The 13,251-nt window shown below is 44.7% G+C and overlaps 4 protein-coding genes across 4 annotated transcripts; 3 read left to right on the top strand and 1 right to left on the bottom strand. All coding sequences in view use genetic code 12, as the record gives it.

The window, feature by feature from the left end:
- Positions 1 to 71: 71 nt before the first annotated feature.
- On the top strand, positions 72 to 5,189 carry SPO14 (Phospholipase D1; the record flags this gene model as incomplete). The annotated part of the gene is made up of 1 exon (XM_006684899.2): positions 72 to 5,189. The coding sequence occupies one exon, from the start codon at positions 72 to 74 to the stop codon at positions 5,187 to 5,189; it is 5,118 nt and encodes a 1,705-aa protein (XP_006684962.2).
- Positions 5,190 to 5,259: 70 nt separating this feature from the next.
- Positions 5,260 to 5,907, top strand: SVP26 (erv26 superfamily protein; the record flags this gene model as incomplete). Its single annotated transcript, XM_006684900.1, has 1 exon — positions 5,260 to 5,907. The coding sequence occupies one exon, from the start codon at positions 5,260 to 5,262 to the stop codon at positions 5,905 to 5,907; it is 648 nt and encodes a 215-aa protein (XP_006684963.1).
- A 20-nt stretch (positions 5,908 to 5,927) lies between these two features.
- cys2 (Serine O-succinyltransferase) lies at positions 5,928 to 8,589 on the bottom strand (the record flags this gene model as incomplete). Its single annotated transcript, XM_006684901.2, has 2 exons — positions 5,928 to 7,279; positions 7,737 to 8,589. The coding sequence occupies 2 exons, from the start codon at positions 8,587 to 8,589 to the stop codon at positions 5,928 to 5,930; spliced, it is 2,205 nt and encodes a 734-aa protein (XP_006684964.2).
- Positions 8,590 to 9,763: 1,174 nt separating this feature from the next.
- Positions 9,764 to 13,237, top strand: PSN45_002571 (uncharacterized protein; the record flags this gene model as incomplete). The annotated part of the gene is made up of 1 exon (XM_006684904.2): positions 9,764 to 13,237. One exon carries the CDS (start codon positions 9,764 to 9,766, stop codon positions 13,235 to 13,237), a length of 3,474 nt encoding a protein of 1,157 aa, XP_006684967.2.
- Between the last annotated feature and the right edge of the window lie 14 nt (positions 13,238 to 13,251).

Genomic DNA, 13,251 nt, shown 5'->3' with positions numbered 1-13,251 from the left:
ACTTTCTGCTTCTCCCATTGGCATAACCCACCAAGTCTACGTTGATGCCGATTGAGAACCCGCCGCCGAAAATGCTGGAGGCTTCGAAAGCAGACCCCCCTGCTTCAAATTCTCAGTCCCAGTCGCTCAGCCTCTCCAACGGTAAACCACTTCGAGAGTCCAGCCACTTTGACGACATCTACAAAAGCATCTCCAGCACCTCAGAGGCATCCCATCAAAGCCGCCCCAAATCTCACCGCCGAAGCAGCCTCGGGTCAGATGAGGGCCCCTCCTATACTATCGGTAACCCCATCCAATTTCTATTCAGTCGAGACGATCCGTTGCAATTGCGGTATTCGGACGAGGGAGAGATGGAGCGGGACCGTGCAGAGTACGTGCCATCCGAAGATGAACGTGAGGATATTGTTCCCAACGGGGAGGGTGAACAGCAGGTGGAAGAAGAGCAAATAGAACGAAACCAGACGCTATCGTCTTTCCTCCCCAGCATGTTTCGAAACGCCGACCATGCCCAGAACATCAACGATGAAGACAAGAAGTCCAAGAGGAAGTTCCATCTTTTCCGTAAAAGAACCAAGGATAGAGAAAAAAAACAGTCGATCATCACCATACCTGACGAAGAGCCTGAACAAGAAGACGAAGATCTCTTCACGGGCCAACGGGCCCAGCAGTTGGTCGGTGCCTTGGCCTTCGGGCCGCCAGCCATCAGCCTCATGGCATCTTGTTTGTTGGAAGACGAGACAGGTCTTTCCAGAGCCCCTTTACTCTTGAGTTTATTGGGATTCCGAGTTACGGATATCTCCAATACCATTCTCACCAAGAACAGAAAGTTCCGGATCGACTTGGAGTACGGGGTCGGTCCCCAGAGAATGAAATGGTCGGTGGAACGTACTGCCAAAGACCTTCTCTATTTGCACTCGAGATTCAAGCTTGATAACTGGAGGAAAGAGGTGGTGCGTAATAAGAACTCGGAACTCCCCAAATACCCCATTCCTCCCTTGCGAAGAAACAACCAGGATGGGAATCTCTTGACCCGATACGCAAGAACAAACTCCATCAAACCAGCATTGAATGAATACTTGAATCACGAGGGCCACGATCATCAGCATGAGGATATGCATTCAGCCATAAGTCTTGGTCAGTTGGCCAGTCTTAGAGCACATTTATCCCACTCATCAGCCTCTTCTAGTGAGCTTTTCGACCAGAACCCAGAAGCCTTGAGGGTAAGGATTTCCAAGAACCAGGACTATATCCACCAAGTGGTCAACTATTTGAATGAGTTGATCAAGTTGGTTGCGTTAAAGCCTCAGTCGAATAGATTATTTCATTTCTTGGAGATCTCTCCGATTTCCTCTTTGTTGAGTTATGAAACAGGGTTCATTGGTAAACAGGGTGTGGTTCATATAGGAGGTACAGCCAAGTCTCAGGGATGGAGAGTTGGCCATTTCAAGGCAAATGATTTAAAGGGTATGATCGATAGACGACTGGAAAAATGGCTTTTGGTCCGAAACAGCTACATAATGTACGTCTCGGATATCAACTCCACGTTACCGCTTGAGGTGTTCCTTGTTGACCATAAATTCAGAATTACTTACAAAGGAGACCAGTTTTTCAAAGACGATGACGACTCGGACTATGATGACGATTCAGTTGAACAGAAAGTTGCAAGTGAGAATGGAGATGAGGCTCATAAGCATGCAGTTTTCAAGCATTTGAAGATTGTCATTGAAAACTCCGAGAGAAAGCTCTCATTGCTTCCAAAATCACAAAAAGAGCAAAAGCTTTGGATCAATTCTTTATTTGAGATGAAAAACTCCACTGTGTGGTCGAAGAAGAACCGTTTTGATTCTTTTGCTCCTGTCCGTGACAACTGTTATGCTCAGTGGTTTGTTGATGGAAGAGACTACTTTTGGGCCATTTCATCAGCGATTGAAATGGCCAAAGATGTGGTTTATATTCATGATTGGTGGCTTTCTCCTGAACTTTATTTGAGACGACCAGCAAATGGCAACCAGCAATGGAGAATTGATAGACTTCTTCAACGTAAAGCCAAGCAAGGAGTTAAGATTTTCGTGATTCTTTACAGAAATGTCGGTTCGACGGTTTCCACTGACTCCTTATACACCAAGCATTCCCTTTTATCACTTCATGATGAGAATATCCATGTTATCAGATCTCCTAATCAACTTTTGCAGAACACCTACTTCTGGGCTCATCATGAGAAACTATGTGTTGTAGATCTGACGGTTGCTTTCATTGGAGGAATTGACTTATGTTACGGTAGATTTGATACCCCTGACCATGTTATAACCGATGATTCTGGAATCAGTTTCTCTGTCCTTGACAATGACCATGTACCAACCGAACAAGACTTCACCGACTTTCAGATCTTCCCTGGAAAGGATTACTCAAACCCAAGAGTCAAGGACTTTTTTGGTCTTGATAAACCTTACGAATCCATGTATGATAGAACCACAACTCCAAGAATGCCATGGCATGATGTCCATATGCTTACATCCGGGAAAGTTGCTAGGGACTTGGCTCGTCATTTTGTTCAGAGATGGAACTACTTGTTGAGACAGAAAAGACCAAGTAGGTTCACACCTTTGTTGACACCACCTTCCGATTTCACCGAGCAAGAAGAAAAGTTACTTAACCTTGGAGGCTCTTGTGAGGTTCAGCTCTTGAGATCTTCGGGTAATTGGTCTTTGGGATTGAAAGAGCATGAACAGAGTATTCAAAATGCATATTTGAAGTTAATTGAGACTTCAGAACATTTTGTATATATCGAAAACCAGTTCTTCGTTACTTCTTGTGAAATAGATGGTAATGAAATCGAAAACAGAATCGGAGATGCTCTTGTGGATAGAATCATTCGTGCCCATAATGAAGGAACACCATGGAGAGCGGTTATAATAATTCCATTGATGCCTGGATTCCAATCCCAGGTGGATCAGCCTGATGCTTCTTCTATGAGAGTTATTATGCAATGCCAATTCATGTCGATTTCAAGAGGTCAAACCTCTATTTTTGCCAAACTTAGAAAGTATGGTATTGAGCCTGACGACTACATCCAGTTCTTCTCATTGAGGAAATGGGGTAGAATCGGCCCCAATAGAACCCTTGTCACCGAACAGTTGTATATTCATGCCAAGATCATGATTATTGATGATAGAGCTGCTATTATTGGAAGTGCCAACATCAATGAACGGTCGATGAGAGGTATCAGGGATTCTGAAATGGCGGCATTAGTTAGAGACAGAGAAACTATCCAAACCAAAATGGCCGGAAAAGATTATACAGCCGGAAAGTTTGCTCATACTTTGAGAATCAGGCTTATGAGGGAACATTTGGGTGTGCATGTCGATATCGTTGATATTGTTGAGAGAAGGTTCAGAAGATTCGAAGAACATGCTTGCACCAGCGAAGGTATCAAAGCAGCTACGAATCACTTCAAAGATAGCAAATATAGAATCCTTTCTGCTATGGTTGAACTTGCTTCGAGAGATATTTTGGGTGAGTCAGAAGGTACTTTTAGATGGAAAACCTTCCAAAAGGTCAATAAGTCAGACCTTGTTGCCGACCCTGTCCCCATGGAAGATATTGATGAGCTCGAAGCTCAAGACAATAACCCAACTCCCATCCCTTTGCCAATTTCATTTAATAACAGGACTGGAACTTATGAAGCGAATAGAGGTATTCGTGATAAGAAAAAGCAGTCGTATGATGCACGTGTCCAGCACAGCGAGGTGCACAAAAGAGATGTCTATGGACTTGGCTTGGATAAGTATAAAACCAGATTAGCCAAGACAGCCAGGTTGAACAGCACCAGGTTTTTGAAGGACTTGACCCATAAAATCATGAAAACCAATCCTCATTCCACCGTATTACCGGACATCGAAAACATAGCTGAGTTCCTTGAAGGAGACGATTTCGATATGTCGGACGAGATGGATGAGGATTCTGAACGCATAATTCACGAAAGAAACAAAGAAAGATGGGTTCTTTTAAAGAAAGTTTCCTACCTACAGAGAGTTTCTGCTACTCAGAGGGAGTATCAAGATGAAGAAAACAAGAAGCGGGCCAAAGCAGGTATGCCACCGGTCAATTTGTTTGGTGGACCTTCACCTCCTAGTTCAGCTGACAGTAAAGTGGACGAAAAAACAAAGCCTGTTTCATCGGTCGAAGGTTCTGTAGAAGCACCTAAAGATATTTCGGAAGTCACTGGTATTGGGAGTAAGCCTACATCGGCTTCTTCTGCAAATACAAATGGGACTTTGCACCAAAATGGAAGTGCTATTAATGGCTCCCATAGTAATGGTCACCCCAGTACCACAAATCTTCCATCCAACGACAAAAAGCCAGATTCTGCTGAGTTTTCTGCAAATGTGCCGATAGTTTCACTCAATGAAGCAGGAGCTCAAGCCCTTATAAACTCAATCAGTCCCAAGGATGCAGGGAACTTCACTAAATTTGTTGATCCTTACCTGTTCGAAGACCCTATAAGCTTCGATTTCTATGAAGACTTATGGTTTGAACATGCAAGAAGAAATACCGAAATCTTTCGAATGGTGTTCCATACTCAGCCTGATGATACTGTGTTGACATGGGCCGATTATAAAGGGTTCTCGAAGCTTCAGAAAGCTTTTATCACTGCTCAAATGCAAGATTCCAAACGCAAAAGTGAAAGACATCTTTTTGGAGAAAATTCCAGTGAGGATTCGGACCAGGAGTCTGAAAATGAAATGAGGGATTCCAACGATACATCTGGTAGCACTGGTATCAATATTGGATCAGCCAAGAACGAAACTGTTACTTTGGGTCAACCAACTGAGAATATCTCCAAGAAACTGAGCTTCAAATTTGTGTACCACAACACCATTCCCGAAGACCCCGAGTTGCTGGGCGAGCTCGCGGACGGTACCGAACTAGGCCTTGGTAGTGGTTCCAATGGTGTCGCTAACGGCAGTGCTAATGGCAGTGGCTTCACCCGAAGAAGACGTGCATTTAGTTCCAGAAAGAGGGTGGCTGCTGGAGATCGTATTTTTGATAGAGAAACTGCCGAACGAATCTTGAGTGAGATCCAGGGTAATTTGGTTATATTCCCAACCGACTGGCTTCTGAGGGAATTGGACGGTGGAAATTGGTTCTACAATACCGATAGAATCCCCCCTATAGATATCTACGATTAGTTTGCATCTAAAAAAATTGAATATAGTCGCGTTTTGATTCCAACTTTTTGTTCAACATTTACTACACGTCATGTTCCTTCAACTCATCTCATACTTAGGAGTGGGATTTGGCTTTTTGTTTCTAGTTCTTGCAATCGCCTCGGCATTGTACTACCTCTCCGAACTTGTGGAAGAGCATTCCGAACCCACCAAACGAATCCTTAAAAGGCTCATCTATATCATCACAGGTGTCCTTGTACTTCTATACTTATTCGATGGATTCCCATTCCTTTTGACGGTATTTTCGATGTTCTCCTACTTTGTGTACCTCCAGAACCTCCACAAATTCCCCTACGTACAGTTGACTTCTCCCATCTTTTTGGCTTCTTGTGGACTTGTGGTGGCCAACCATTTCTTTTGGTTTAACCACTTCCATAATCCATACATCCCTCCATTGGAGGAACGGTTGAAGCCTGAGTACGTACCACCTCATATCCCTTCGTTCACGGAGATTTGCTCATTCTTTGGGTTATGCGTGTGGCTTGTGCCGTTTGCTCTCTTTGTCAGTTTGAGTGCTAATGACAACCTTCTTCCTCATCACATGGAAGTGGATCCGCTGGGAAAGAAGAAAAACAACGGATTGGCCAAGGTGGTGGTGGCCAACATCCGTGACAACGTGTACTCGGCCAGCCGGGCGTTGGGCTACGAATTGGATCCTCACCATGGGCAAATGGTATAATTATAATTTATTTACATAATTTAAGTGGACATAAACTCCTGGACGTGGGGGCCAAAGTGATCCAAACTCAACAAAAACGTATCGTGTCCATAGTTGCTGATATCTGTTCCCAATTCATAGTACTTCACTTGGCCTGTAGGATTATTGGCTTGAAGCACGTCGAAGATTTCTCGTTGCTGCCACACGGGAAAGAGAATATCTGACTCAACCCCCACCACAAGCACGTCTTTGTGGGAGATTTTGGCAAGTCCTCGCTTCAAGTCATCGTACGACTCTTCGGGAGTCACGGTGGCAGAAGTGACTTTTTCTTCGTACGGTTCTTCTGGTACGGCGGTGGATTCCTGCTGCTGCTGCAGAAAATACGCTGCTTCAGCCGCACCTCGATTTTTCACCGCTCGCTCTCTGTTACTAGCACTTAAATCAAACAAATCCATGGCCTTCAGCACGTATAAGAGCGAATTGGCATCGTACTCAAGGCAGAACTTCTCTCCCGCATGATCCAAGTACGTTTCCACCAAAAAGTCCGGGCAAAATGCTGGAGATTTGGAGTCGTCAGCTCTGTTACGTCCAAACCGATACTCCCACTCAGGTCCAGACCGGTAGGTGATGGTGGCAATTTCCCGTGCCAACTTCATCCCCACGTGCGGTGGAATCTTGTCATAGTAGAACCCCCGGCTCCAGTTAGGATCACTCATCAACACCTGCCTTTGTGTGTGTCTCAACGCGATGGAATATGGATGAGATCGGGCACACCCTGAAATCGACACCACCTTCTCAACCTCGTCGGGGAACTCCATGGCGTATGCCAACGATTGCATGCCTCCCATCGAAGCACCGATGGAGGCGTGGATTTTGGATGCTTTGAAAACGTCTCTTATCAACTCTCGCTGCCCACGCACCATATCGTTAACCGTCAAAATGGGGAACCGGGTGGCATAGTGGCTGCCGTTGGCCGGGTCGATCGAAGAGGGCCCCGTCGACCCATAGCATCCGCCGAGTACGTTGGTGCAAATGATGAAGTATTTGTCTGTGTCCAAGTACTTCCCAGGTCCAATAAACTGTTCCCACCAGCCTGGTTTGGGGTTGGTAGGTTGGGACTTGGCATGCGAAGATGCAGAAAGCCCTGTATGTATCAACACAATGTTGTCTTTTTGAGGGCTTAACGTTCCCCAGGCTTCGTAGGCAATTTCGTACTCAGGCAAGAATCCACCATGATCGAGGAATATAGGCTTGCCAGACTTGTAAATGTGAAAACCAGTTTGCACCTTGGAGTATGAGGGCTCGGGGCCGTCTTCGAGCGAGTTGGAACAAAGTTGTTGCGTCTTCTTCTCGAGCTTGTCCAAGCAGGGAAATGCCATTTGTGGGTTAGATCCTGAAGAGGTTGAATTAGCCTTAGGTATATTGAGTGGCAGCCTCAGCTTGGGGGTTTGGGAGATGGGTCGAGAGATTGTTCTCATGTATGAACTCCAATGCCCTCTGGAGGCCTTGGAAAGTGATAGGTGTCGGTATAACATGATGTTTAACAAATACCGATGATTAGTAACTGTTTGCTCAGCAGTTAACTTGGGAAAATTATTGACTTATTTCACGTGAGGACTGTCGTTTTGAGAAGCTTTCGCACTATCGTTGGCTGCAAAATATATCATTTATTAGCTATGGACAGAGAATACAAGAGGAGATTCAGATGAAGAGAATAATCTGAAATGAAAAGAGAAGAAAGCAAGAGAGTGCAATCATCGTCTTAAGAGAGCTTTGTCCGCTGTTGTGTTCCCAAATGGTTGCGTTTGAAGAATTGTAGCCGGCACTCAAACTGGTTTTTAAGCTTGTACCTCCCAGAACTGGAGCCAAGACGTCAGTATTGCTGGCGTTTGTGTTTACTTGTGGTGGTTTGAATTTTCGGTCCCCTTTTTGTGTTTCCATATCGGTATTGTTGTTGCCTTTTGTGGACCCAGCACGAGCCCTCGCTGACTTGGTGAACTTGGCCTTCTTGTGGCCTGCTTTATTGTGGCTCTTTCTCTTTCTTGTAATGGTGGAATTGCTGGGTATAAATGTCATCAGAGCCACCGGGTCGCTGTTGACAGTGTCCTCTAACCTGAAAACCTTCAGGATCAATTTGCTTTTCAATGGAGAAAAGAGCTCATAAAACAGATTCCAGGACACGACCAATCTCTCAGTCTCAATGCTGGAGATCCCCACATCTTTGGCTATCTCTCTAATGGGTTCCACTGTGGAGTTGGCCAATTGCCTGATCTTTTTGATCAAAGTCTTCTCGTGCAATCTCTTTCTATCAAAAACGTAGCCAAGAAAACTCTGAGCCCTCTTATTGGGTGCATCTCCATCATGAGAGTACTTGTAAGCATAATCGTAGTCGTCGGAGTCGTAATCATAGTCTTCTTCATTGATTTCGCTGTCGTCACAATCAGAGTCTGATTGAGTATCCTCAAAGGGATCGTAATCATTATCAGACCCAGAGCTTCCATCGTCTTCGTAGTTGCCGTACTGCTCCTGAAACTTCTTCTTGTTCCGAAAGTACTTCACAATACTGAAAAAGCTGAAAAGCTCATCTGGATCAACTGGAATAGTTTTTTGTACTGGCTGCAAACTTTTGTTGACAGAGGAGGAGTCTAAGGAGTTCTGCTGAGCTTGATCAGCGGAAAAGGGGAGGTAAACGGATATTGTCATGGTGACCATGAAGAACCAATAAAATTTCATCAACAACATGATTAACGTAGTTTAGCGAATGAGTGTAACTAGTGAAGAGGTTTGTGGATTTTACAAACTCTAGTCAATTTCCAGCTTTTTCGCATTCATAGATTTAAAATATGAGCATTTCCTTGTGGCAGGCAGCAGTGGGCCTTTTCGTGCTGACGTTCGCGAGTACACTCTTGCCGTCACTATACTTCCACAAGTATAGTGCTTGGATGCATCACCATCCCGTTAACTCGGTGCTCAACATGGTGTTTGTCGACTACAGCTATGTTTGGTTTACCATAATGTTTAGTGGTTATGGGATCTGGGCGTATTTATACCAAAGCCGGTACCACGTCTTCAGAGTGTTCGTAGCGTACGCCGCTTATTTGGTCCTGGGAATCGTATGCACTGTGTGGTTCTTTGGGGCCTGCTTATTTGAAAGAGTTGAAGTTGCATTTGGTGGACACTGTGATGTCGGTGGTGGGAATAGTGGCATGAGCCACGCTGCATGTGATGCGACGGATGGCGGTGTATGGGTCGGTGGGTTTGATACGTCAGGACACTATTTTGTGCTTTTATCGTTGAGTCTCTTGCTGGTGGACCAGCTTGTGTGTCTTCGATTAGTGGGGAACCAGCGAAGTGATAGATATCAGGAAAGAAGTGATGAGTATCAGGGAAGAAATGATAATGGAAATGTTTCGGGGACTGTCGACGTGGGCCTCGCGCCTCTGCCAGAGCTGGTCTTGGTGTCCTCCCAGCTTCTTCGTGCCCTTATTCTCACAGTTTCTCTATGCCTATTCGGACTCTGGTATTTGGAATTCTGCATCACATCGCTCTTCTTCCACACTCCTACAGAAAGGCTTACTGGCTTGCTTCTTGGTCTCACAATCCCAATGCTTGTACATTATAAACTTGCTCCTACACAGAGGGTCTCATCTTGAGATAGCATAAAAGCCGCGAAGAATTAGCACAATTGTCGCAAATGGGTATAAGTACGCACGATCCCATATATAACAAAAAATCATAAAACACATAATCTATGGAACATCTAGAAATATATCTTCGAAACATCCACTGTTCTGACTGTGAGCAGACGGTGCGTGGCATTTTTGCATCCCATTATCAGCTTCTAGACTTCCGACCTTCACTACCGCTTAGTCAACAGATGTCAACCACTAGTGCAATTTACCGCCAGAACCGCAATCAGGTCGATTTATATCGTTCCTCCCATTCTCCTGGTGCTTCCTTTGAACATATCATCAAGAAGATCACCAAAAAGATCAAACGAGCCGGGTTTGGTGTTCTCTCGTGGGAGATATCTGTTGATGGGCAACTCCAACAGAGCTCTGTGGATGAAGCTGACTCCGAAAATGAGCCTTCTCTGAACCAATTCAACCCCGTTCGGGGCTTGTACTCGAAGTACAAACAAAAGTCGTTCAAAAAGAGTCACATCCAGAATTGCCAAAAGTGTCGAGATGAGCTTGAATCCGAGAAAGAAAAACGGTCTGACTCCAGCTTGAACGGCTCATTCACCACCGTGGTAGAAACTCAGCAGAAGGAGTATAGAGTGGTGTTCTTTGTGGGTGGAATGACGTGTGTCTCATGTGCCAGTGCTGTAGGTGAGGCATTGGGGAAGGCTTTCCAGGAACTTCATATCGAGTCCAAGCATGATGAACCAAGCTATTCGGTCAATTTGTTACAACACTCAGCAGTTGCAATTGTCCCCAATAAACAGGTGATAAATTCTTTGGTCAACACCATTTTGGACCTGGGTTTTGACTGTAAGATCTTGGAAGTGCTTCCCGTGGAAAGATCTATAAACGTTAAGGTGACGGCCGCGATAGGAGGAATAACCTGTTCAGCCTGTGCTATCTCCATCGAGTCTGCAGTACATGAATTACCCTTTGTATTGGACTCTAATATCAACACTATCACCAAAACAGGTATGTTTGTTATGGATGATTCGGACCTGAACCTTGAACTGTTGAAGACCACGGTTGAAGACTGTGGGTTTGACTTTGAGGTGTTGAATGTCACCAAAATCAACTACGTCCTGGGTAAAAAGCAGTCGAGAACAGTAAACTTGGAAGTGGAAGGGATGTTTTGTGTTCATTGTCCTGAATTAGTGTATGACTACTTGAGTAGCTATGGGGAAGTCATCCTGGTTGAAGATGAGCTTACTTTATCACACCCATTACTAAAATTCACCTACATCCCCAATCAAGAAAAGGGTCTCAATATAAGAAAAATTATCAAGGATCTAAACCATTTGAGACTGACAGACGGTGATGAGGCTTATACTATCGACTACTCCAAGCAAGGACCTTTTACTTGCAATTTCATAGAACCTGTATCAATGGATGAGCATCTCCGTGAATTGGCTAAAAAAGATGTCAAAACCATAGCACTCCGTCTTTTTCTTGCTGCAGTGGTTGCCATTCCTACATTTGTGTTTGGTGTTGTGGCAATGCTGTTGCTTCCCAAACATCATGCATTCCGAGTGTGGATTGAAAAACCATTATGGACCGGTAATGTTTCCAGGTCCACATGGATTTTATTCTTCTTGAGTACCCCCGTCTATTTTTTTGCAGCCGACTTGTTCCATAGAAAAGCCATCGTGGAAGTCAGATCACTTTGGATGCACAAAAACTCCTTCAAGAGAAGGCTCTTCAAGTTTGGATCAATGAACTTATTGATGTGTCTAGGAACTACTATTGCGTATGTTAGTAGTATTGTTCTTTTGATACTTAGTTCTCAACAAAGCTCGGAATCAATGGATGCACTTCATACTACTTATTTCGATTCTGTGGTGTTTTTGACGTTCTTTTTGTTGATAGGAAGATTGTTGGAAGGTGCTTCTAAGAGTAAGACTGCCGAAGCCATTTCAGGCTTGAACAAGTTCAAGGTTTCTAGTGCCACATTAGTTGATCGAGTTCCAAGTGGAAATAATGAGTACAAATATGAAAACGACCAAACCATAGACATCAAGTTCTTGGAGGTGGAAGACTATATTCGTATCGCCACGGGGGAGTCACCTCCTGTAGACTGTGTGATTGTTGAAAACTCAGCTGAGTTTGACGAGTCGGCTTTGACTGGAGAGTCTAAACCCGTCAAACATTCACCGGGGAATCAGGTGTTTAGTGGAACAGTCAATGTGAGTAACCAAGCTGTCATTGCCAAAATTTTGAGTCTTCAGAGTGATTCGTTAATCGATCAGATTCTCAATACTGTTCGTGAAGGCCAAATGAGAAAGGCCCCCATAGAGAGAACAGCAGATGCGCTTACGGGTTACTTTGTGCCAATTATTGTATTCATTGGAATCTTGGTGTTTATTATATGGTTGATACTAAGCTATTCAGGGGCATTGCCTGACTCCTACTTGGATGTTGATATTGGTGGTTGGTTCATGTGGTCTTTACAGTTTGCCATAGCAGTGTTTGTGATAGCATGTCCCTGTGGAATTGGCCTTGCGGCTCCGACAGCTCTTTTTGTAGGGTCAGGTTTAGCAGCCAAGAATGGGATCTTAGTTAAAGGTGGAGGAGCTGCTTTCCAAGATGCTGCCAACACCAAAGTGGTGTGCTTCGACAAGACAGGAACCTTAACCTATGGCGAGATCAAAGTCACCGACCATCAGTTTTGTACAGATGATGAACAGATGCAGCTGGTAGCAGTGCAATTGGCAAGGGACTTGGAATTGAGTTCTAAACACCCACTCGCTCAAGCCATTAAATCTTTCACTAGTCAATTTGCACTAACTAGCAACAAAATTCCAGCGGTGGAAACAGTTCCTGGAAAAGGTTTAAAAGGTTCCATTGTCGCTGGAGACACCGATGGGTTTTGGAATGGCCTCACAGGCAATGTGGCCATTCTCGGAAACGAAGCACTCATTGATGATTATAATGTCGATATTTCAGATGAACAAAAGAGCATCCTTGAAGAATGGAAGTCTGAGAAGAAGTCTGTGATACTAGTGGCGTTACTTTCTGAACATAAAAATCAGTTGTTAGTGATGTTTGCCTGTCGTGACCAGATCAGACATGAGTCCAAAGACATCATCGACCATCTTCAGAATCAACTTGGAATCGAGTGCTGGATGATCACTGGTGATAACTGTGTCACAGCCCAGGCCATTGGATCCGAGCTTGGATTAGACCTGGAGCACATTGTGTCGGGGGTGTTACCGGATGAAAAGCAAATGCATATCAAGAGAATCAAAGGTCTCAGAAACACGGTTATAGCAATGGTGGGAGACGGAATCAACGATGCCCCAGCATTGGCAGCCGCAGACATCGGAGTCGCCCTTGCCAGTGGTGCCGATATTGCTGTGACTTCAAGTGACTTTATCCTTCTCAATAAACTGCACCCATTGACGACACTTGTCACCCTCTTTGACTTGTCTACCAAGGTTTTGAATCGAGTCAAGTTCAACTTTGCGTGGGCATTGGTGTACAACATGATAGGAATCCCAATTGCAGCTGGGGTGATCTACCCGTACCATAATTCCCGGTTGAGCCCTGTATGGGCCAGTGCGGCCATGGCAGCGTCACTGGTGAGTGTGGTGTTGAGCAGTTTGGCCCTCAACTGGTATCGTCCCATCGTCCCCAAGGAACAACCAAAGCAAGCACCAGAGCATATTTGAGGACAGTTTGTGTA

The sequence above is a fragment of the Yamadazyma tenuis genome, chromosome 3 (assembly GCF_029203305.1).
Source record: "Yamadazyma tenuis chromosome 3, complete sequence".
NCBI lineage: Eukaryota > Fungi > Ascomycota > Pichiomycetes > Serinales > Debaryomycetaceae > Yamadazyma > Yamadazyma tenuis.
Note: the sequence above shows the minus strand (reverse complement) of the source record. Positions and strands in the feature narration are given on the sequence as shown.